The sequence below is a fragment of the Crocodylus porosus genome, unplaced genomic scaffold (genome assembly GCF_001723895.1).
Source record: "Crocodylus porosus isolate Cpor-Errol unplaced genomic scaffold, CroPor_comp1, whole genome shotgun sequence".
Taxonomy (NCBI): Eukaryota; Metazoa; Chordata; order Crocodylia; family Crocodylidae; genus Crocodylus; species Crocodylus porosus.
The window spans coordinates 472,050-493,245 of NW_017728935.1; the positions used below are offsets into that span (position 1 = coordinate 472,050).

The 21,196-nt window shown below is 48.8% G+C and overlaps 1 protein-coding gene across 1 annotated transcript; it reads left to right on the plus strand.

Moving 5' to 3' along the window:
• Positions 1 to 8,604: 8,604 nt before the first annotated feature.
• Positions 8,605 to 16,499, plus strand: CTSE (cathepsin E). Its single transcript, XM_019546505.1, has 9 exons — positions 8,605 to 8,668; positions 9,811 to 9,967; positions 10,694 to 10,811; positions 12,026 to 12,144; positions 12,817 to 13,016; positions 13,235 to 13,357; positions 14,778 to 14,919; positions 15,478 to 15,576; positions 16,066 to 16,499. Exons 1-9 carry the CDS (start codon positions 8,613 to 8,615, stop codon positions 16,228 to 16,230), a joined length of 1,179 nt encoding a protein of 392 aa, XP_019402050.1. The 5' UTR covers positions 8,605 to 8,612; the 3' UTR covers positions 16,231 to 16,499.
• The last annotated feature ends 4,697 nt before the right edge of the window (positions 16,500 to 21,196 follow it).

Genomic DNA, 21,196 nt, shown 5'->3' on the forward strand with positions numbered 1-21,196 from the left:
CATCTATGAAGGATCTTCCTGCACTGAATTCTGCAGACACAAGTGAATCAAAAATAGGGAGCCTAATCCTTACATCAAAAGCTGCCTTGATTGCAGAGTTAGATATCATAGTGAAGCTACACCCTGTGCAGGAGGGAAAACTGCCCAGGCAGGCACGTTCATCTTAATTACTGGACCAAATATGACTAGCACGCGGTTTCGTTTACTGAGGTCATTCAAGAAAAAAAAAATGGTCCACTGGTCTCCACTGCTAAGTTTGGCGACTGGCGGATAATTAAGGAGCTGACAGATAAAGATAACAAAGTAGTTAGCTGCAAATGACTCAGAAAATTAATCCAGTCTGTAAAGAGTAACTGACTGGCACTTAGAAAAACAACATTTACATTAATTAAATAGAAGAAGTCTCCTTCCTGCTTTAAGTAGAAGTTGGAAGACACCAGAGCTACAGCTTATATCTCTATGAGTGAAAATTTAATTGGAAAACTCTCCGTCCTTTAATTAAAAATAGAGAGCTTTCAGTAGTCTCTGCTGCCCTAGTGTCTCCAGTCTTCCTAGTCCTCTACGATTTGTAAACAGTTTAACAGATGGAAGTGATATTTGAAAAGTCTCATCAGCAATTTGTCTCAGTCAAAGTGTTACACTTCTCAGTCACAGTGAATAATGGAAGTGGTTGGAGTCCTCTAACTAAAGGCAACACCAAAAAGGTACAGATAACATATACTTAGCATGTAAAAAGTCTACCAAAACTAAATAAAGGAAAATACGTGGCCCTGATAACATACATGTGTTATGCAAATAGCTATAATATATCTTTAAACACATGCAAGGGACATTGACTGTACAGAACAGAACGAGCTAAAAATTGATCCTCTCTCCGTATGCATTATATCAGTCTACTGCTACCATATGTCCATAAGGCTATAACCCATAGGCTAGACAAGGGGTAGGTACCTCATGTTAAACTCCTCTGGACTGCTGTACAAGCAATGTCGATTCACAGGTACCAAGTCCTGCAAGCAGCTATGCACTTTTGTTATCGTTACCAGATGAATGGACACCATGGAGATGACCCACAACTGAAATGAATAAGAACAAGTGTTTGAAAAATCACTTACATTATCCATACCATACTACTACACAGTAGTGGCAGTATATATTTAAAGCCAGCAGCAATCATTATGTTCATTTAGTCGGACCCGAACAGCACACATCACAGATTCGTTCATGGATATGTGCATATTGATAGGATATCATAAATAGCCTTGTAGGGCACAACCATCTGGTTACGAGAGATCCGAAATGATGTCCATAGAGCTTATATTTATATATTTCAGGCAATGAATGGCAATTACAAATGTATAGCAGGGCCATTAAAATCATTAAATGTTCTGAAAATATTTTCATACCACTGTCCTTGTGCATTTAATCAGAAGACAAAATATCAGATTTACAAGTGGCACTGCTAAAATCAGAGAATCCAAGTGCACCCGGTGGTCTTCAAACATCCAGTCCCGCACTGCCTGGCTTTGGGTGTGTAAGATCGCTCCTCACTCTGTCCCGTAGGTTGTACCGCCTGGATGTATTGCCCCAGGGTAGTCTTCACCCCAATCTCGCCTTGATACCCAGCCTCGCCGAGTTGCTGAAGTCTCCAGGCCCGACCCTTGCCTCTTGATGTAATGGGCACTCTCCTGCAGATATAAAGCTCTACCCTGACCCTGACTTGAGCCGAGTATGAGCCCCTCTACGCCCTTCCTACCTCCCCTCCAAAAGTGGGAAACAGAACAATGAAATTAAGAAAAGGACTACCAGGAAAATCCCTGGCCTCAAACCAAAAATGGGCTCCCTGGCTCAGAGAGTTCCTCTCTCTATCAGCCCTGTACAAGGCACCCCCTTGTCCGGCTAATATCCCTCCTGAGTGCCAGATGGGACCACTGCAAGCCCCCCCCAGTTCAACCCCACTCTGGTCGTCCGATATCCTTCTAGAGTGACAAAGTGGGCTACTGTGAGTCCCTCCGATTCAACCCCACTCCGTCCCTCACCGAGTGGCACAGGCTGGTAGGAGCTGGTTTCCTGCAGCCCTTCCCGCCTCTTAGGCTCTCTGTTCCCCGTTGGGGCGGACTCCGGGAGCCTTCCCAAGCCCGAGCCGATCCCACTTGGACTGCTGGGTTGATTCCCATCACTTTGGGGCCATCTCTGCTGTCGGCTTCTTCCTCTGGAGTCCTGGGATTTTCTCCCTTGGCTCCGTTGCCGGGAACGAGAGCATCCGCCACCTCACCACTGGCGTCTTCCCTTTGACCGCTTCGGGTTCAGCCTCTGGTCTCATGGAAGGTTGTCTGGATTCTCTTCGCCTCCAACTGGGGCTCCAAGGGTACCTCCTCTGGCGGCTCCTCTCTGGCTCTTCCCCCTTCTCCTTCACCCGGGCTGTCTTTTATTTTCCCGCGCCGGCTGTGCTTGTTACTCCCCACAGCTGGCCACAGTTCCAAAAAAACGCGGCTAACCAGCCGCACAGGTCCCACCGCTTCTTCTGGTCTCGCCGCGTCGTCAGCTGCAGGTAAGAGAATCTCCGTTGCTCTTTTCCTTCCCTCGCCGTCCTTGCTGTTTTTAGGGTCCTGGGGTTCCCCCTTGGCCTCTCGGGGTCTTTCCTCCGCAGTTCCCCTGTGACACAACGCATTACAGAAAAGCAGGGCTGGACAGGACCTCAGGAAGTCATCTAGTCCAGCTCCCTGCTCAAGGCAGGATCATTCCTGTCAACCACCCTACACAAATATTTGTCTAACCTATTCTTAAAACCGCACAAACGACCGTCTCACACAACAACCAGGAACACCCTAACTTGTCATAGGTAAGACAACATTTTAACAGTGTCGTTGTCCCGTGTGTACTAGGCACTGAAATTGCCATTTGTTAACCAAGTGTGAATCCCTCAAAGTCAATGGAATTGACAATTCCAGTACTCAAAGACTTGGGGTCACAAGCTTTTCATACTCTCTTGAAGAAGAGCTGTGTGAATATCGGATGTTGTGGTCCACTGGCTGAACTAATACATTAAAAAAAAAAAATCATTCCATCCCAGATCAATCTGGGTTTTCTCATGGATGCTAAAACTAAACCCTCATCCCTATCCCAAAAAGAATCTATTTGTGTTTTAGCCAAACATTTTATTCAATGTGAAATGAAACAATTCATTTTGTTTTCAAGTGTAGGATTTTTCAAGTGTAACTGAAGTACATTTAAAAAAAAGGAAATCTTTATCTTTATGACAAAAAGGACTTTTTATCTTTGTATCAAAACAGAATGTTTTGACTTCTCCTTTTAACTTTTAAAAAAGAAATTAATCACTAAGTTTGGTGCAAATTTGCAAATAAGATTGATTGACCTGAATCTGCATTTTGAGCTAGTAAATTAGATGACCATAAATTCCGCCCCAGTTCTGTCCTGAAGCCCATACTCACTTTTACCTGAAGCACTTTCAGAAATAGCAGTTAAGTTTCATATATCATTTATGCTACAAGCTGCTGTGAACTAATTTCCTGGATATTTACAATAATTCTGACTTCTAATTATGGGACACCTTCACTAAGTCTCACTTCTTTAGATCACAGACACAATACTTCGCACGCACATTTCAGTGGTCCATCCTCGTCTTAATAAAAGAGCGCTGTAGTGAGAGCTCCTATTGATACAGCTTTTTTAGTTCTGTTTATCAAATATACCATTCAGCCAATGGTGCTCTTTTCACTCAAATCATTTCTTCAGCTGATGTTGTAGTATCTATCCATTTACATTCTGGCTCAATACCACTAAAGAAATTCATGACTCACTGAACAATAACAGAATGCATCGATTTAGTTGAGTATCCCTCAGCTCTGCTTACTGCCAAGATTAACTGATTACCGGGAAAAAATTTTTATACCAAGAAATAATGCCAGGAATGTTACATTCAAAACTGTACAGGTGACATTTAAGACATTAAGAAATACCTCTGTTAACATAATGCCAAATAGAAAGAAAAAACAACTCGCACACCAGACACAGTACGTTTATAATAATAAATTCCCACCCTCGTTTTATCTGAATGATCTTGGAATCACGAAACTGTCCCCACTGCAATCGCACTGGACTGTTCCTTAGCACGTTTAATTAGCATGTGCTGAGGCACACCAAGATGGCAAATCTATGTCAAACAAGACTTAGTTCTGCAGAAAGAGCCTGTTGATGCTTTAGCCATGGGTAACTGCCTCTATCACAAAGCTGCTTCTTCTCAAAGGATATTTTCAATGACATCGACAAGCCGGTAAAAATGAAAACTGCAGATGTCAGTGCAGTTTATCGATGCCAATTTGTTACTCACTTAAAATTGGTCCAGAGACTGCCTATACTATTGCAAATCCTTCCTTACCACTTCCTCTTTGCACCTCTGACTAAGAGCCCAAACACACAGTCCTGACATGGACAGCCCTCCTACTCCAGTCAAGGGCCCCAAGTCTCCTCTGCCCCACGTGGTGCACAGTGGGAGGAAGCTGAAATCTAATCAGCATGGCAGCATTTGCCACCTACTCGTGTGGTCCACTACACAGAGGTGCAGGCCGTAGGGAGTTGAGCCAGGAGGGTATTTCCACCCGTGTAATGAATGCACCATGTTTACCTGACATGAGAGCCAGCAGCAGCAGCAAAACAGGACAATTCACTGGCATTGGCAACGCAATGAGGAGTCTCATGCTGGTGGGTTATCGCCCCAGCTCTTGCTCAAACCCCGTTTTCTTGCACTTCTTCTGCACCCAGGCTCTGGGGAGGCACAGGCACAAAATGACATTGTATTTTAGACACTGCCACGTGAGGGGGCTCTGTCTGCAACACCCTGGGCCGGAGCTGCGGGAGGAGAGCACACCCAGCTTTCATCCACCTGCTGCGTCCTGTGTGGCACGAAGCCTGAGCACTCACAGGGAAAGAGGCTGTCATGCTTGTTACTTACCAGCCCAGCGGGATCTTACCTTTGATTTGGCTTCCTCAATGTCATGTAGTATAAACAAAGGAGAAGGAGAGGCCCTGCTTTCTCCTGGGGATGAGCATAAACTATGACACTTGGGCCGGGATTTCCAACATCTCAAAGTCTGAGATGTCCAGAGCTGGATTCTATCTGTCTACATAATAAAGGCACCTGTACGATCCAAATTCAGGCCAAGGGTTAGGGTTGGCAGGTCTCCATTTCCTTCCGCTGTAACATTTTTCTAATATTTATCTGTCATTACGTTGAGTTTCACAATTGCCAGAACAGAATAGCTCACAATGGGTCTTTCTTTGCCAGGGCCTCCATGTATCCTCAGACTGGACCATCAACTAGAGTGGCCATCATAGAGGACATTCCAGTTTTCTGCTGCTCTGTCCTCTGCCGATACAAAACCGGACACCTTTATGTCCTCTATTTTAATCTTGAAGAGAAAAATAGAGTACGTAAAAGGCGTCCGGTTTCGTATCAATAGAGGACAGAGGACAACTGGACTGTCCTCTATGATGACCACCATCAGCCCGTCTAGTCCCATAACCCAGCTCTGCCAGGAACCGAGGCCAGACGCATCAGAATGGACTACAAGACTTCACAGCACATAGATGGAGCAATGTAATAAATGGTGTGACAGGAGAATTTCTCTCGGAGCTCAGCTGGTAATCAGCTGGCATTGGAAACAGGGGGATTGAAATGCAGCTAGACATAGGCCTTTTCCTTACAATGATCAGCTCTGTCCCCAGCTGGGAGCAGTCCCTGCCATGCCTTCTCAGCTCTCATCAGCCATGGCCAGTGTTCAGTGCCCAGCATCCCAGTACTACACTGCACAGTGCCACAGCTGAGCCACACACCCAGCTTCATGCCCTTCCCATGTACAAGTCACTGTAACTATACACCTCACTACAGATCTCCCACAGAAGAGCCTCCAGAAGTATGAGCTGGACCCCAAATGCTCTGTGTACTTCCTCCCAGCTCCTTGGCTGGGGATGGTCACCTCTGATGAAGGAGTCTTTTACTGGCATAAAACCACTGGAAAGGTCTCTGTGCCTTCCCTGTCCTGCAGCCAGAATAGGGGCGCGGGATGCCTGGGAAAGGGAAACACGGTGCCAAAACCTACTGAGCAGCAGGACACAGCAGCAGCTCTCCATGTACATCTGTGCATCCTTACTAAGCCGGGCAGTTTGGAATCCAGCTGTGAAACGTGGTTTCCCTGTCTCCTCCGTATTGCACAGAGAACACCTCCACCCACTCCGTTTCCTGAACTCCACCGTGTACCCATACCCACAGCCAGTGGCTGGAGCCGGTATCTCACCTTCTTGTAGCAGACCCCAGCTCTCAGCATGCAGCAAGCCCTACATCTGATTTCTAGCAGGTTCATCTGACCATTGGTTACCCCCACCTTTCCAGCCTTCCCACCAAGACACCGAAACAAACAACTCAGGCTGTGCTTGGGGCACTGGCTCTTAATTGACCACACAGGTGCGTTAATTTCCTGCAGCAATGCACCAGCACCTTCCTGAATAATTATGAGAAAAGGCATTCTCCCCGCTCCGTGGGCTAATTGCCATGCACGGCCAATCCATAAACACAGCAGACTGGCGTTTGCTAAACACTACTGTACTATATTGTGCTCTGCCTCGCCAAGACCTTTAAACACAGGAGCCTCAGCAAGACCGTGGGGGTCAACTGGTGTCACTGGAGATTTCTGTACAGAGCAATCAAAGCTACACCGGCTGAAATGTAATGCAGCAGAGTCTGGAATTATTTTGTGTCGCAACTTTCATGTAAGCTGCATCAAAGAATGCTCGGCGATCAATAATGTGCTGTAGTCCATGGTGTGAATGACTGCAGGGGTGTTAATTCTTCAGCTCCATAAGCCTCCCTTTTCAAGTTCAAGCAAACAGATCAATAATCAAGGCTGGTAATGGCGAGGCCAGGAATCTCAGTTACACAACTGGTCAATACTTCATGTCAAAATGGCCTTTCAAATAAAAAGATGTCAGGGGGAATGGTTTGGTGCTGCTGTGTTCTCTTGTTCCTTTCTGAGACATAATAAATTCTGAAACCTTTTTCTGAAATATGAATTTTCACTGCTACCTAGGATAACTTTTACAATCTTTACAATCTCCTACGCCTGATGAAGGGTTGCTGTGCCCAAAAGCTTCCAAATATAGAATTTTTTTGTTGCAACTATCTAGTTGGTTTAATAAAAGCTATCACCTCTGCCACGAGTTCTGATTCCTTTTGCCTCTAGATCAAGACGGCTACAATCTGGATACCTGAAGCCCTTTTTTTTTTTGGCATCTTAGGATTTTTACTTTTTTTTGTCCTTTTGGGTTTTTTATTTTGCTGCTGGAAAAGGAGGGAAGAGAAAAAGGAAATGGGGAAACAGGGGAGAAAAGGGTGCAGGAAGAGATGAAAGACCGAAACATTTTGGTAACAGTTTTCAGAAACGCTCCTCAGCCACAAAAGCAAGCGGGACATTTTCCTCATAGAAAAAATCGTTTTCTATCAGCAATTTTCCCTCTGGTCAGAAGGTGGCAGCCCTGTCCCATCAAACCATCCCAGAGTGAGTCTGAGCAAAGCTTTAAGTCCCTGTATAAGGCTTCAGCTTTGTAACAGGTCTCCCCATCTCTGTCTCAAGCCAGTAAGCTAATGTCAGGGAGTAACTGCAGATCTAGGGCCGGAGAAGAAGACAGGCCTGGTCACAGCCCGGGGTAGGTGGGAGTGGGGAGCAATGGGACTGCTAGCCAAATGGAAAATGGCATTTCCTCTGCTGCCAGAAAGGCATAAGGGGAGTTTCCATCATATCATTTAACTCTGGACCCAATGCCCTTCAGAGGGGACCAGCAGAAACACCTGTGGGTGGCGACAAGTGGAAGCGGGGAGAAAGAGCAATAAAGGAAGGGAGCAAGAAGACACAGAGTGCCGACACGTCACCACAGGGAACTGGTAATATCAGGAGGTGAAGGCCAGCTAAGATCTTAGTGGCTCAGCAGAGGGTGTGATGGTATGGCAGCAATGAGTGCAGCTCCAGCCATGATCAGGGCCTTGATGTGCTCAGCACTGTCCACATAACTATGTTCGTTGCCCCAAATTCCTTGCAATGGAATAGGCAAAGGCTTTTATCCCTGTTGTGCAGGAAGTGGGGACTGAAGCCCAGCAAAATGTTGTCACTAGAACCTAGAAAATGGATAACTCCAACAAAAACCATCAACCTCCCCAACGCCAGGCATGTAAAAACCCAGGCTCTGGAACTGCAACTATGTCTTAAATGCAGGGACTCTATTCCCAGCTGCCAGCAATGGAAGGATTCTAGGGAAACTCCAGGACGCCTTGGGTGGGCCTTACTACTTCTGTGCAAAAACCTGTCCCACCGAAGGGAACCACCTGCCCATTGGCATTTAAGCGCTTGCCAGGAGGATGGAGGAGGTGACCAGTGATTCATTTCCATTGCAAAGGCTCAGTGTTGACATTAAGGGAGCCTTATCGCAGGGCTCGAATACATCAGGGCTGGGTGGCGCTTGATGGTATGAGAGCAAAGCGTTTGTTCTGTTCTCACCAGTTAGAGAAAGCAGCTTCGAGGAAGCAGCAGACCCGAGCCTCCAGAATGCAGCGGCTGATTCTTCTGATGCTTTGCCTTTGGCTGGCTAGTGGGTTGCAAAGGTAAGCGAGTTTCCTTAGCTCTCCAGGCACTCAGGCACTGGTAGGTCCAGCGTTTACCAAAGACTCGTTCCCAAGGACCTGTGGACTATAGCAATAGAGACCGTTAAAATGATCAACAGCCAGGACCACATGCTCAGCCTTTCAGGAGAGACAGGTGCCCCCGACATTCTGCATGGGAAATTTCCATCTGATGGGCTCAACGGGCTGAGTGAGAATGCCGGTCAGACCCAGTGTTGCAAGGAGCCAAGGTGCTTGTATTTCTACCAAAAATATCTTCCTGGTGGCTGGCTCCTTGCCCCAACATCCTCTGAGATAACTCCAGGGATGGATACAGCAAGAAGGGGAGGTGGGGAACTCTGGAAGGGACGTCTGAGGCAATATGAGTTACCTGTTGGTAAGCAGGTAGAAGGGCATCTAGGCTGGGGTAAATCATGCATGGTGCAGCTGGAGGAAAGGCAGATGCCAGGAAGAGTGAGAAAGGGGAGGAAGAAGCGAGCTGAAAGAGCCTCCCTCTGTACCCACACCTGCTCTCAGCTCAACTTATAAGTGAGACCACCTCTATTTCTGCTCATCTTGCAAGCAATATCCATTGAGATGCCTTTAGTTTCCTTGGCTTCTGTCTATATTACTCTCCATTGCAGCTTGTTTGGCTCTAGGCCCTTGGATTTTACTCCTGTGTGCATCACCTGCTGAGCCGGTCTCTTTGCCTCTGTGCCTGGCAACAGCAGGGACAGCTCTGCCTGCTCGGGTGAGGGTGGGGAGCCAGCATCAATGCAGTTCTCAACCCCTTTGAGGACTTAGGTGGAGCAGGGCCAGGGAGGTGCAAAAGAATCATTATCAGGTCACAGCCACTGCAGTCAGCAGGCAAACAGACTGGGATTTCCACCTCCAATCTCTGTCCTGACTTTCTCCATGAAGACAGGGGACATCATCTTGATGCTGCACAAGCCAGCAGGTTGGGAGAGGTTGGAAAACAAATCAAAGCTGGTGATAGTGATACCCATCCCATGTACCGGGACAGTGATACCCATCCCATGTACCAGGGCAGTGTGTCCCTCTCAGCACCCACTGCTGTTCTTCCAGTTTTCTAGTTCCTGCTGCTCAGGACCTCACTTACTGGGAGGATGCTTTTTTTGCCCTAGGGTGCCCCTGAGGAGACACAAGTCCCTGCGGAAGATCCTGCGGGACCGTAGACAGCTGTCCGACTTCTGGAAGGCTCACAAGCTGGACATGATCCAGTACACTGAGGACTGCTCGGTTTTCCAGGAAGCCAACGAGCCCCTTATCAACTACTTGGACGTGAGTCTTGTGGAAGGGCTATGAGGTACCACAGGGGAACACAGCTGTGCAAGCTGTGAAGCAGGCAAGAGCTGTGGCGGAGGCAGGGACAGTGCACTCTTTTGCTCGAGCAGCCTGGAAGGTCCCGAGTGCTGACCCCCAGCTGCAGCTAGTGTGAAACAGAGAATGAGCAGCCACAGTAGTGAGATGCTGTGCCACAGCTATCTGCCTGCCCTACTTCTTGCTGTCCTTTTGTCCTGCTGAATGCCAAGTTGATCCAATAGACAAAGGGCTCCATTTAGCGCACGCACGCAGATGTACAGACATCCCTCCCACTCTCCTAGTGTTTTGAGCCTGGAGCTGGCAACAGGACGCTAGATCCAAAATGCACATGACCCTTCCCACCTAAAACCCAGCCACATCCTTAAAGAAGTGCCTAAGGCATGAGGTTAGGACCCACAGCCAAATGTGCCCAGAGCCTGGGAGAGTTCCCCGGACCCAAGGGCTGGCCCAGCCCATTGCACAGACTCCATCGTGCAAGGTCTGGTCTGGAGGCCCAGTTCTGCAGCGACAGATCAAGTATCCACACAGCGCCAGCTGTTCCAAGAACAACACCCAGCCCACTGCAGCTGCTCCTCCTGTACCTATTCCCATTAAGCTTGGCACAGTCTCCCTATTTGTCTGGTTCTGCTGAGGTTTCCTGCAGTGCCAATGCCTGACCACAGCTGTCCTTTGCTCTTTGGCTAGGTGGAATACTTTGGACAGATTTCTATCGGGAGCCCGCCTCAGAATTTCACCGTGCTCTTTGACACAGGCTCCTCCAACCTCTGGGTCCCGTCCATCTACTGCGTCAGCCCAGCCTGCGGTAAGCAGAAGTGCCTCAGGGCCCGAAGGCTACCTGGGCGGCGTATAGAGGCAGGACTCAAAACCCAGGGAAGTCAATGTTGTCAGACCAGTCGGAATGAAAGGACAATCCAGCCCCATCAACCGTCATTGATATTTTCTTCTTCATTTCAAACTGACTGGCTGAGTTGTCCCCCTGCTAGGCAAGCGCAGGAAAATGTCAGAGAGGCTCCGAAGCCAGACATTTACCATGTAGGGAAAGCAGACGTAACCCGAATTGGACGCACCGTGTAGTACCTGCTGTGGGTTTGCTCCAAATTCTTCTCTACGGTTTCGGTGATCTGTGCACAGAGATTGTATCGAGGGTGCTAGGCAACATTCCCGCAAACTTAGGGGTTATAGAGATTGTAGGGCGAGTCGTGGGCAGCAGTCCCAGCACTTTAAATTACCAGCAAGTGTGGTCCTTGTTCCGGGCAGAACTACCAGGGTTTTCTTAGTAACAGAGGTCGTGATGCCTGGGGAAGCGGTGCTGCAGCCTGTCAGGACCGGTCTGACCAGCCTTCGGGCTCCTAAAGAATGTGGCCGCTGCACAGCAGTGTGCAGCGTTGTACCCTTACTGGAGGAGCGGGCGTTGGTTATTGGGCAACAGATCGGTTAGTGCACGGGGAAGCTTTTATGAGGGCGTTTTGGTCGGCTTCATCTAAGCAAACAAGCCCTCGGCGAAGGCTCCCAAATGGGCAAGCGACACTCGCTGCTGGGCTTCCATGTGTCAGATGTAGCACCCAGAGTGAGAGGCACCCAGTATAAATGAACACATGTGAAAGCATCAGCCTTTGTGCATTCAGTACTGTACAGTGCAGAGCACTGAAAAGAGGCTGAGAAGGGTGCAGCGACTGCCGTCTATGCGAGCTGGAAACCACGATTCCTATTACTCCAACTTTATGCTTGGAACAGGAAGGGAGTTCTCAGGTTTAAGACAGACTGTGACTCCTGACATGAGGGCAGGGATAAGCAGTACCACTTATTAAAGGGAACAAAAAAACCCAAAAAGCCCCTCTTTAAGTACCCACATTTCTTGAAGTAGCTCCTTTACTTACAAGCTAGCCTGACTATGTCATTGCACCAGGTAAATTCAACTACACCCACAGTGTGCTGGGTTCTGGTGAGAAGGGCTCTCAGATTCAACCACAATGCAAATATTAACAGCGATAACAGTGGCATCCTCTTTCCCTTCAGCTGAGCATGCCAGGTTTCACCCCTCCAATTCCAGCACGTACAACGAGGTGGGGACTCCCTTCTCAATTCAGTATGGGACTGGCAGCTTGACGGGAATCATCGGCTCTGATCAAGTAACCGTGAGTGGAGCTTGGGTTTATTTTGGATTTTGAATTTTCTTTGGGAGGTTCTGCTCAGGCTTCCTCTTCAATCCTGCATGGAGACTGCAGGGCATAACCCATCACAGAGGGAGAGGCAGGTGAGCACCTGAGCACTCCTCCCACTGTGGCACCATGATGGCTCAACTGCCTTTAGGAAAGCAGGAGCCCAGTGTCGCAAAGCATTAAACCCCCTCTCTCCCAGGGCAGTCAGTGAGGACATGTGCTGTCCTATAGCTAGCCCACTGCAGGAAATAATAGAGTCCTAAAGCAGACCTCTAACCAGACATGGTCATTGAGACGCATCTCCCTCAGAAGGGTCTGGTTAGGATTTCTTCCTGCAGACGCTCTTGTTCTTCTCCCTTACTCTTTCTTGATGCAAAGTATATTTTGGGCCATGTGTCTGTGCATGGAGCCAGTGAGACCTTCCTGGTCTAGTTAGCAAAGGGAATCAGTGAAGTGGCTCTGCAGATCACTACCAGAAGGCTTGACAGTTTTCCCCTCCCGTTCTTTCATGGCATCGTGACTCCAGAGCCTCACCTGGCCTCCAGGAGAAAATCTGTCTCCCTTGCTTCTTTTGTGCTGTGATACCATAAATAGCCACCTGCTCAGCTTGCTGAAGAAATAAGGAGCTCTTATTCACCCTCCTTTTAGGTTGAAGGCATCACTGTAGTCAATCAGCAGTTTGCAGAGAGTGTCAGTGAGCCAGGCAGCACCTTTGTGGATGCTGAGTTTGATGGGATTCTTGGGCTGGCCTATCCATCACTGGCTGTGGATGGGGTGATCCCCGTGTTTGACAACATGATGGCACAAAACCTGGTGGAGCTGCCTGTATTCTCAGTCTACATGAGCAGGTGAGAATATGACTGCTCCGAGTGTGTCATACCCATAGCGTTTGGCTCTGTTCTCAGGGAAACTGGGAGGTGGATAGGCCTGCAAGGCAGCTACTGAAATGAGAGTTGGGTTATTTCCCAAGACCAAATGCTCCTGGGGGAGGGACTGTCTTTTAAAAGACTGCCTGGAAAGCAATAAGAAGGAAATCTCAGACATATCCACTTCTTCTCCTCAATAGGAACCCCGAGTCCTCTGCAGGAGGGGAGCTGCTATTCGGCGGCTTTGATACTTCCCATTTCAGCGGGACTCTGAGCTGGGTGCCAGTCACAAAACAAGGATACTGGCAGATCCAACTGGACAAGTAAGTACCCACAGTGCCAGCTGGCAGTGAGGCCAGGAGGGGCAACTTGGAGAAACCACAGAACCACGCCATTTCACCACAGCAGCAACTGAGATGCACTTGGCGCTTAGCACGCCGTCTACACGGCATGGAGCTCCCTGCCCTCACTTATCCATGGTGGAAGGCTTCCAGTTGAAAAAAAACAAAACAAAAAGCCATGCCCCCAAACCACCTGCCTGTTCTGGTTCTTGAACAGGAAGGAAGGAGGCTGGGGAGCGCAATCACCGCTTTGCTGCAGTCTGGTGGTGACCTCGGACAACCCTGTGCTGCAGTTCACACAGATTCACACGCAGAAGTTTAGGGCTGGAAGGGACCTCGTGAGCTCATCGGGTCCAGCCCCCCTGCTCTGGGCAGGAAAGACTGCCGGGGTCAAATAACCCTAGCGAGGTGTGCGTCCAGTTTCCTTTTGATCTCCAGGGTAGGTGCCTGCACCACCCTCACTAGTAGTCTATTCCAGAGTCTGGTCACACAAACCATGAAGAAGTTTTTCCTTATGTCCAGCCTGAAACCTTCTTCTAGGAGTTTATGACCTCTGTTCCTGCTTTTCCCCTGGGGCGCTTTGGTGAATAGTAGTTCGCCTTGTCCCCGATGCTCTCTCCAGATATATTTGTAAGCTGCCACCAAATCTCCCCAAAGTCTTCTCTCTTCTAGGCTGAACAGTCCCATATCTGTCAGCCTTTCCTCATATGGCTTGCTCATCAGGCCTCTAATCATATGCGTGGCTCTTCTCTGGGCTCTCTCAAGTTTCTTCACATCCTTCCTGAAGTGCGGTGCCCAGAATTGGATGCAGTCCTCCAGCAGGCCTCACCAGTGCCAAGTAGAGTGGAAGAATAACTTCCTTAGCTTTGCTTGAGATGCATCAGTTGATGCGTGCCAGCAAGCTGTCTGCTCTGCTAACTGTAGCAGCACACTGGTGGCTCATATTCATTTTATGGTCAGTTATGACCCCTAGGCTCCTTTCAGACATGGTGCTAGCTAGCATAGCACCACCAAGCGTGTAGGTTTGTTGCAGATTTTTCCTCCCCCGGTGGAACACTTTACGCTTCTCAGTTTTGGCCAGCATCCGGTTCTGGTCTGCCCATCTAACTAACTTCCCTCCATCTACAAGGTGTGGGCAATAATCCTTCCCTGCTTCTGAGCATGGAGAGAGGAACTCAGAGACCATAGGGCGGGGGCAGCATAAAGACCCCCAAATATAGAAAATTATTTTTAAGTGGGTAAAAATGGTGCTTCGCCCTTCTGGGGGCACTTTTAACATGGTTCCAGACCAGACTGTCAGAAGAGCTCAGATCCCAACATGCAAATCATCAGGAGTCACGGGGGAGAGGAGCACGTTCCCTGCAGGCCCATTCTCCACTGCTCACTCTGTTTTCCTCCCCAGCATCCAGGTGTTCAACTCAGTTGTGTTATGTGCAGAAGGATGCCAGGCTATCGTGGACACCGGGACCTCCCTCATCACAGGGCCTCCCAGTGACATAAAACAAATACAAAATGCCATTAGTGCTACACCTGTGGATGGAGAGGTGAGTCTGGCACATGGCTGGGGTGGGCAGAGCTGCGGGAATCCCTGTCTGCCCATGGCAGACTTCCCCACAGGGTACATCCCCAGAGGGGTGGGCTGCTGGTAGTTCAGTGCTGCAGTCCTAGCTTGCATCTGTCACGTGCTGGCTGAGCCTGTCTCGGGCTCGCTGTTACGTGCTTCACCTGGAAGGAGCCCTGCGTGCAGGGACAGACTTCCACCTGCCTCAGTCACTCCCTGTCCTGCATTTACTAGTGTCCTTTTTTGCCCAGCACGAACACAGGCTGCATCCTTTTTCCCTGCAGGGAGTTAGAGGGCTCCTTCTGTACAAGGTGGCAGCCTCTGGCATCCACCTCCAGTGAGAATCATGACCCTCCTCCTTTCTGTCCCATACATCTGCCAGTCAAGGCACAAGCTCCCCAGCTCAGCTAACTGGGACAGGGACTGCTCTACGTGTTCATCTTTCTAAACCATGGCTTCCCAGGCTGTATAGCCCAGAGAGCAGGTGCATGGTCCCCGCTGCCTGCCATCAGCCAACCTTTGTCCCCTCTATTTTCTGCAGTATGCTGTGGATTGCAACAACCTGAACATGTTGCCTGACGTCACCTTCACCATCAATGGGATCCCTTACACGCTCAGTGCCGAGGCCTACACCCTCATGGTACAGGACTGCCAGCAGCATGACGCCACCTTTTCCTATGAGACGAACAGCCAAGGGTGACTTTAGAGGGCTAGAAGCTGGCAGGAACAAGGGAGCTCCCCCCCATAAGTCCCAGTTTTGAAGATCACAGGACCCACTACTGATTCAGCTCAGAGCGGAAAGGCACAATAGTAGTGGGAGTAGTTGCACAGCTGAAGCAGGAGACTGGGAGTCTGGAGTCCTGCGTTCTATTTCCAGCCTTCGAGGGAGTGTTGTCAGTGGCCAGAGCACTAGCCTGACAGTAAGGAGCACTGGCCTGTATTTTCTTTCCAGTCTCTCCACTGCCCCGCTCTGTCTCTGGGCAAGTTGCTTCTCTCTGTGACTTTGCCCTTTATAAAGGGCTTTCAGTCCCCTGGCTAAGACACCTTGGTAAAAGAGCTGTTTCCTCCAGGAAAGGTGAGTAGACTGCTGCAAAACTTGTTTTCATCTTTACAATCCTCTTCCCTCTAGGACTACAGCGATGGCATGGCCATCTGTACCAGCGGCTTCCAGGGCATGAACATCCAACCCCCAGCTGGGCCGCTCTGGATCCTAGGCGATGTTTTCATTCGCCAGTTTTACACTGTCTTCGACCGTGGCAATAACAGAGTTGGGCTGGCCCCTGCTGTCCCTTAAGGCAGTGCTGTCAGATGGCAAGCAGAGCAGGCCTCTGCCACCAACTTCCTGTGTGACTTTGGGCAAGTCACTTTGTCTTTCTTTGTGTCTCAGTTTTCTCACCTGTAAAACGGGGCTATGATAAAGCCTTAAGACCTACGCTGAACAGCACTATGGAAATGTAAGGTCTCTTCAGAGGCATGTTCATGACCATGGTAAAAATGACTTCGTTAAAACCAGTTTACAGATTTTTTTTTTTTTTTAAACACTTGATGCAGATTTTCATTCAATAAAAAAACAGGTTTCCATTCCGTGGTTAAAGTTGCAATAAATAAAATGAATTAGATAGGGGGTCTCTATGGAAAAAATGGCAGGCCTAGCTGGGTTGAATGGTACATGTGAGCATTACCCTTTCCACAGACCCTGATGAATTAAAATCCTTGTATTTATACATACAATAATGCCCCAGTCTCTGCATTGCCAACATTTTTTCTGTGAATTGTGCAAAAAAAAAAGGGTGTAGTGGCCAATGCTGTCACACGAGGCAGTATTTTAACTGAAGAGTCAGCCTTTTGATTGTACTGCATGGTGGTCTTCAGGCTATTTCCACACGTACTAAACTAGTGTCCTGATGAAAATTAACAGGACCTGGGTTCTTAACTCCCATCGCATTTGAAGGAGAAGTGATATGGAGAGTTGGTCAGGATAACCCAATGTTCCAGCAGATCTTGCCCAGGTTGGTGAACATGAAGGTAACAGAAGGATGCGCTTGTAGTGAAACTGGGTTGTGCTATGCTTACCAAGGTGCCTCACCAGCTGGTGATTTCCAGGGAGTTTCATTCCGAGTTCTGGGTTAACTACCAAGACACATGGGTAGAAGGTGCCCACAGAGCGATAATAGGCAAAGAAGACACTTTTGATTGCATTTGGCACTGCTGGGAAGGTGGACCATCAAACAACCTGGCAGCACAGAGCAGCATGGGCAGGCAGAGCTCTGTAAAAGGTCTGACCTGAGTGGAGTTCCTTCTCAAGAGCAGCGTGTGCCCAAATTCAGCCTGCCCCCATACCCATGAGTCATTAGGATGGCCACAGCATGTGACTTCAAAACAGTAAGTATCACCCTTACCAGGTTCTTTTAGATGAACTAATAGTCCGCACATGATGCGTCTTGAGAAACACAAGGCGGTCAGCAAACACAGCCATAGAAAAGGAGAAGCACGCAAAAAGGTTATTTTTGCCATGTCCTTTTGCTGAGATATTCATATGAACGTTGGAACAAACCCCTCTAGCTGCCAGCCAGTGCAAAAGGATACAGTTAATAGGACCCATGGTAATGCCTCCTGAAATGGGTGATGAACTCAGACAAGTCTGATAATACTGAAGAACCTGGACCAACAATTTAGATCCAAATGCTGCAACCCTCTGCAGACTCAGCCGCCCCAATCTGAGCGCTCTGCAGCTCTACAAACATTTGAAGCCGGATGCAAACTCTGTGGCTCACACACAGTGCACATACGTGGAAACAAGATGGAAAGCCGTGCCTATCTTATGCATTGTTAGCGTTGCTGATAAACCCATTTGGTTTTGTTTCCATCATCATTAACTCTTTCAACTGACCCCCAGCTAATGACCCTTCATTCAGGCACATTGCTAGATAAGGTGCCTGGGGCTGCCAGGCAAAGTCTCTTGTAAGCTTGCCAGTTCTGAATCCTGGTTAGTTAACTCTTGACTTCTTTCTTCCCCAAATAGGACTTGTCAGACTTGACCCACCCCAAACAACAAGAGGCAGTACTTGAAAGGTCCTCCCTATTTCAGCTTTTAGCATCTGTGGCATGCCACAGGGAGGGCCTCCCGCTGCCTTGCTTATCTAATGCTGTAGGTGAGCAAGGACTATCCAGACAATCTAGTAACCCTACATGCAGTACCGAGAAACCTGTACCCTGTTTAAAGATGAGTGAGAAGTCCACAGGGAAGACCACTTACTCTTTGCAAGATTCACACTCTTTTGGATGCTAAAGCTCTCTGAAGGGCAAACAGTACAGTTCCTGCTGGGAACCACAGCTCAATCCCTAGCGTTTTGCCCCAGGAGCAATGAACATCCCACGCAAAGAGGCTTCCACTGTGTAGAGAGAATGTAATAATTCATTATTTTTTTCCCTGGAGAAATTAGCCAGACAGAAATATTTTTATTATTTCTCCAGTGCCACTGAACCACTACGTCACCCAGACCTGACCTCAGTGGAGACAAGTGAGATATGCTGGCATTTCTCCATTTCAGTCAGTGTTGGTTTTGTTTGGTCCAATTGGACTCAAACTCTCTGCTTCAGCAGAATTAGAAATAAGCCCAAAGGAACTTTAAAAGCCCCAGCTCCTGCGGGTTAAAACACTATACATCCACTGGCACTGAGGTTATCACAACCTTTTGGAAACTGTCCAAAAGCTCACAGGGAACAGGGCTTCCTATGATGGGTAACTCCATGGTCTCCATCACTGCAGCAAAACTGTTTTTGACACGTTTTTCTTTCCAACATCCCTGCAAAAGATAGCAGTGCTGCAACCTCCTTTTTAGAGAGAAGAGTCTATGACAGAACAGAGAACTGAACTAGGGCCACTCCATCATCCATCTCCTCTCATGCTGTTAGGACTCCTGATTCCCAAGTCTCACACCCCTAGCGCTTTAGAGGTTCAGTTCCCTTGTCTATAAACAGAACAGATACCAAACCTACCAACCCAGGCTGCTGTATTGAGGCAAGAAGCTCCTGCAAATGAATCACGCTGAAGCAATCTCCAGAGGAGGTGGGGAAAGGCACTTGTGTTGAGTGGAGTGGCGCAGACAAATGTTGAGAAACAGGCAAAACTGCAAGAACCATCACTGTTCAGCTCTGGCAGCACTGCTTTGAAGCTGGAGAGGCAGCTGGAAGTAGCAGCTAGGCTATGAAGGAACCCCAACCGCAAATCAGGTTGCCAAGCTCTCTAGAAGTGAATGGGGTACCCTGGCCCAAAGCCTGCTAATTTCAGTGGCACTGGATCAGGCCCAGCAGGAGGACGGTATGATGTCTGCTGTTAGGACAAGAGAGGGTGTAGATCCAGACCAGCAATGCCCAGAGATATCTATGAGTGACCCATGCAAACACGGAGCTTTTTCCCCCCACCCTGATTGTGCTAATGCAGTAATGCCAACTCTCACGAAAAAAAATCACGAGACTCCTGATTTCCAAGTCAAATTAACTCTGACTCATTATTTCCTGATGGAGAGATCAAATCTTGGGATTTTTTCTTCTTCCGCGTGTAGATGGAACCAAGCGGTAAGTCTGTGGAGGGGAAGGGGCAGATTGAGGCCCCCACAGGGAGGGGGTGAACGGGGCCCTGGGGCTAGGGCGAGGCATGTAACAGAGACTTGGGTGGCTGTCTGTGTGTGTGCATGTGTGTGTGCGTCTGCCCATCACTCCCAAGTCACAGCCCCCGCAACCCTGCTGCTGCCCCTCACTCCTGACACAGTACCCCGCATCCTGCCAGGGTGTGCATGGACTCCCCCTCCCCAAGCTCCAACCCCATGCACACACCCACTGCCCCCCACACCTTCACAAATAACCCCTCCTCCCCACACACACATACTTCAAAAATAGCATCTCATCATTTATATTCCAAATCTCTTGATTTTTTAGCGTTTGTCTCATGAGCTTTGACACACTGGGGTTGGCAATACTGCTAATGATACATTTCTCTCAGATGACCGAAACTCACCCAAAACTCAGAAATACAGGGCCTCTCTAAGCCGGGCCATGACTCAATGAGATGCTGTTGCCAGAAGCCAGCTTCCAAACCCACCCCCAGAACACAAGGCAGCACAACAAACCTACGCGCTGGAAAAAACCAGGGGAAGGCAGCACGCAGCAAAGCAGGCCCATGCTACAGGAAACCCCATGTGAGCTGACCGGAGGACCCCGAGCAGAACTCAGAAGCAAACTCTGCTCTTGCATGCAGCTGCTTGTCTTGAAGGCTGGCTGCCAGCCTGGCAGGCACCACAGGATTTTGGCACTGAGGGACTGGGAAAAAGTAATTTCCCCCATCTACATCTTCCCACCAGGAGAGGTTGCAATGGGTGAGTGAACCTAGGACACAACTCCCCACAGCTCAGGGCCCATTTGACACACTTGGGCATGTGCCCAGGGCTTGCTGTAGCAGGTAGAACAATAAAAATCAAGTACCTTTCTTGTTACCTGCCGGAGGCAACAGGTCACACCCTCTTCCAAGCACCAGCTCTTTGTGGAGCCTGCTATCAGTGTTTGCAGTCAGATAGGATCAGAAACCACCCACCTGGGAGAAACAGCCACTTAACACTTAAAGCTACCCTGTCTACTGCCCTTGTCTCAGTGCTAACGCTCGTGATCACCAGAGGGACGCTCCCCCCTGCACAACAGCAGCACAGGATGGAGCTGTGCAAGCAGGGCTGGTGCCTCGGGAGCACTCTAAATGGGGCTGGATAGACCAGTGATTCTCAGCCAGGTGGCACCCTGCGGCGCACTAAGACACATAATAAGTGTGACACATAATATTGGTACAGTTAGGTGTGCAAACACATACACATGATTCACAAGATAAACCCAGAGCTTTCAAACCGAAATCCCTAGTATCAAAAACTAAGTATCCCTAGTACCCCAAGTATCAAAAACTCCTTTTCTGGCCTACTGTGACCTTTTGAGCCCTTTGCAACAGAGGGATCGCTCTATTATTTTTTCCATAGTCAAAAATTCAGTGAAAACAAAAGGCTGGCATTTTCCAAGGGGGGCCTTGGGTCTAACAAAGTTGAGAACCACTGGGATAGGCCAGTGACCTGCTGCATTGTGGCGGCTCCTGCCCTAGAAGTGAAAGACCCACTCTGGGGAGTTGCCTTCCCACACCTCTTTCCCTCCCTTTATCTCAGGGGCAGGCAATTATTTCGGGCGGCGGGCCACTTACTGAGTTTTGGCAAGTCATGGAGGTCCAC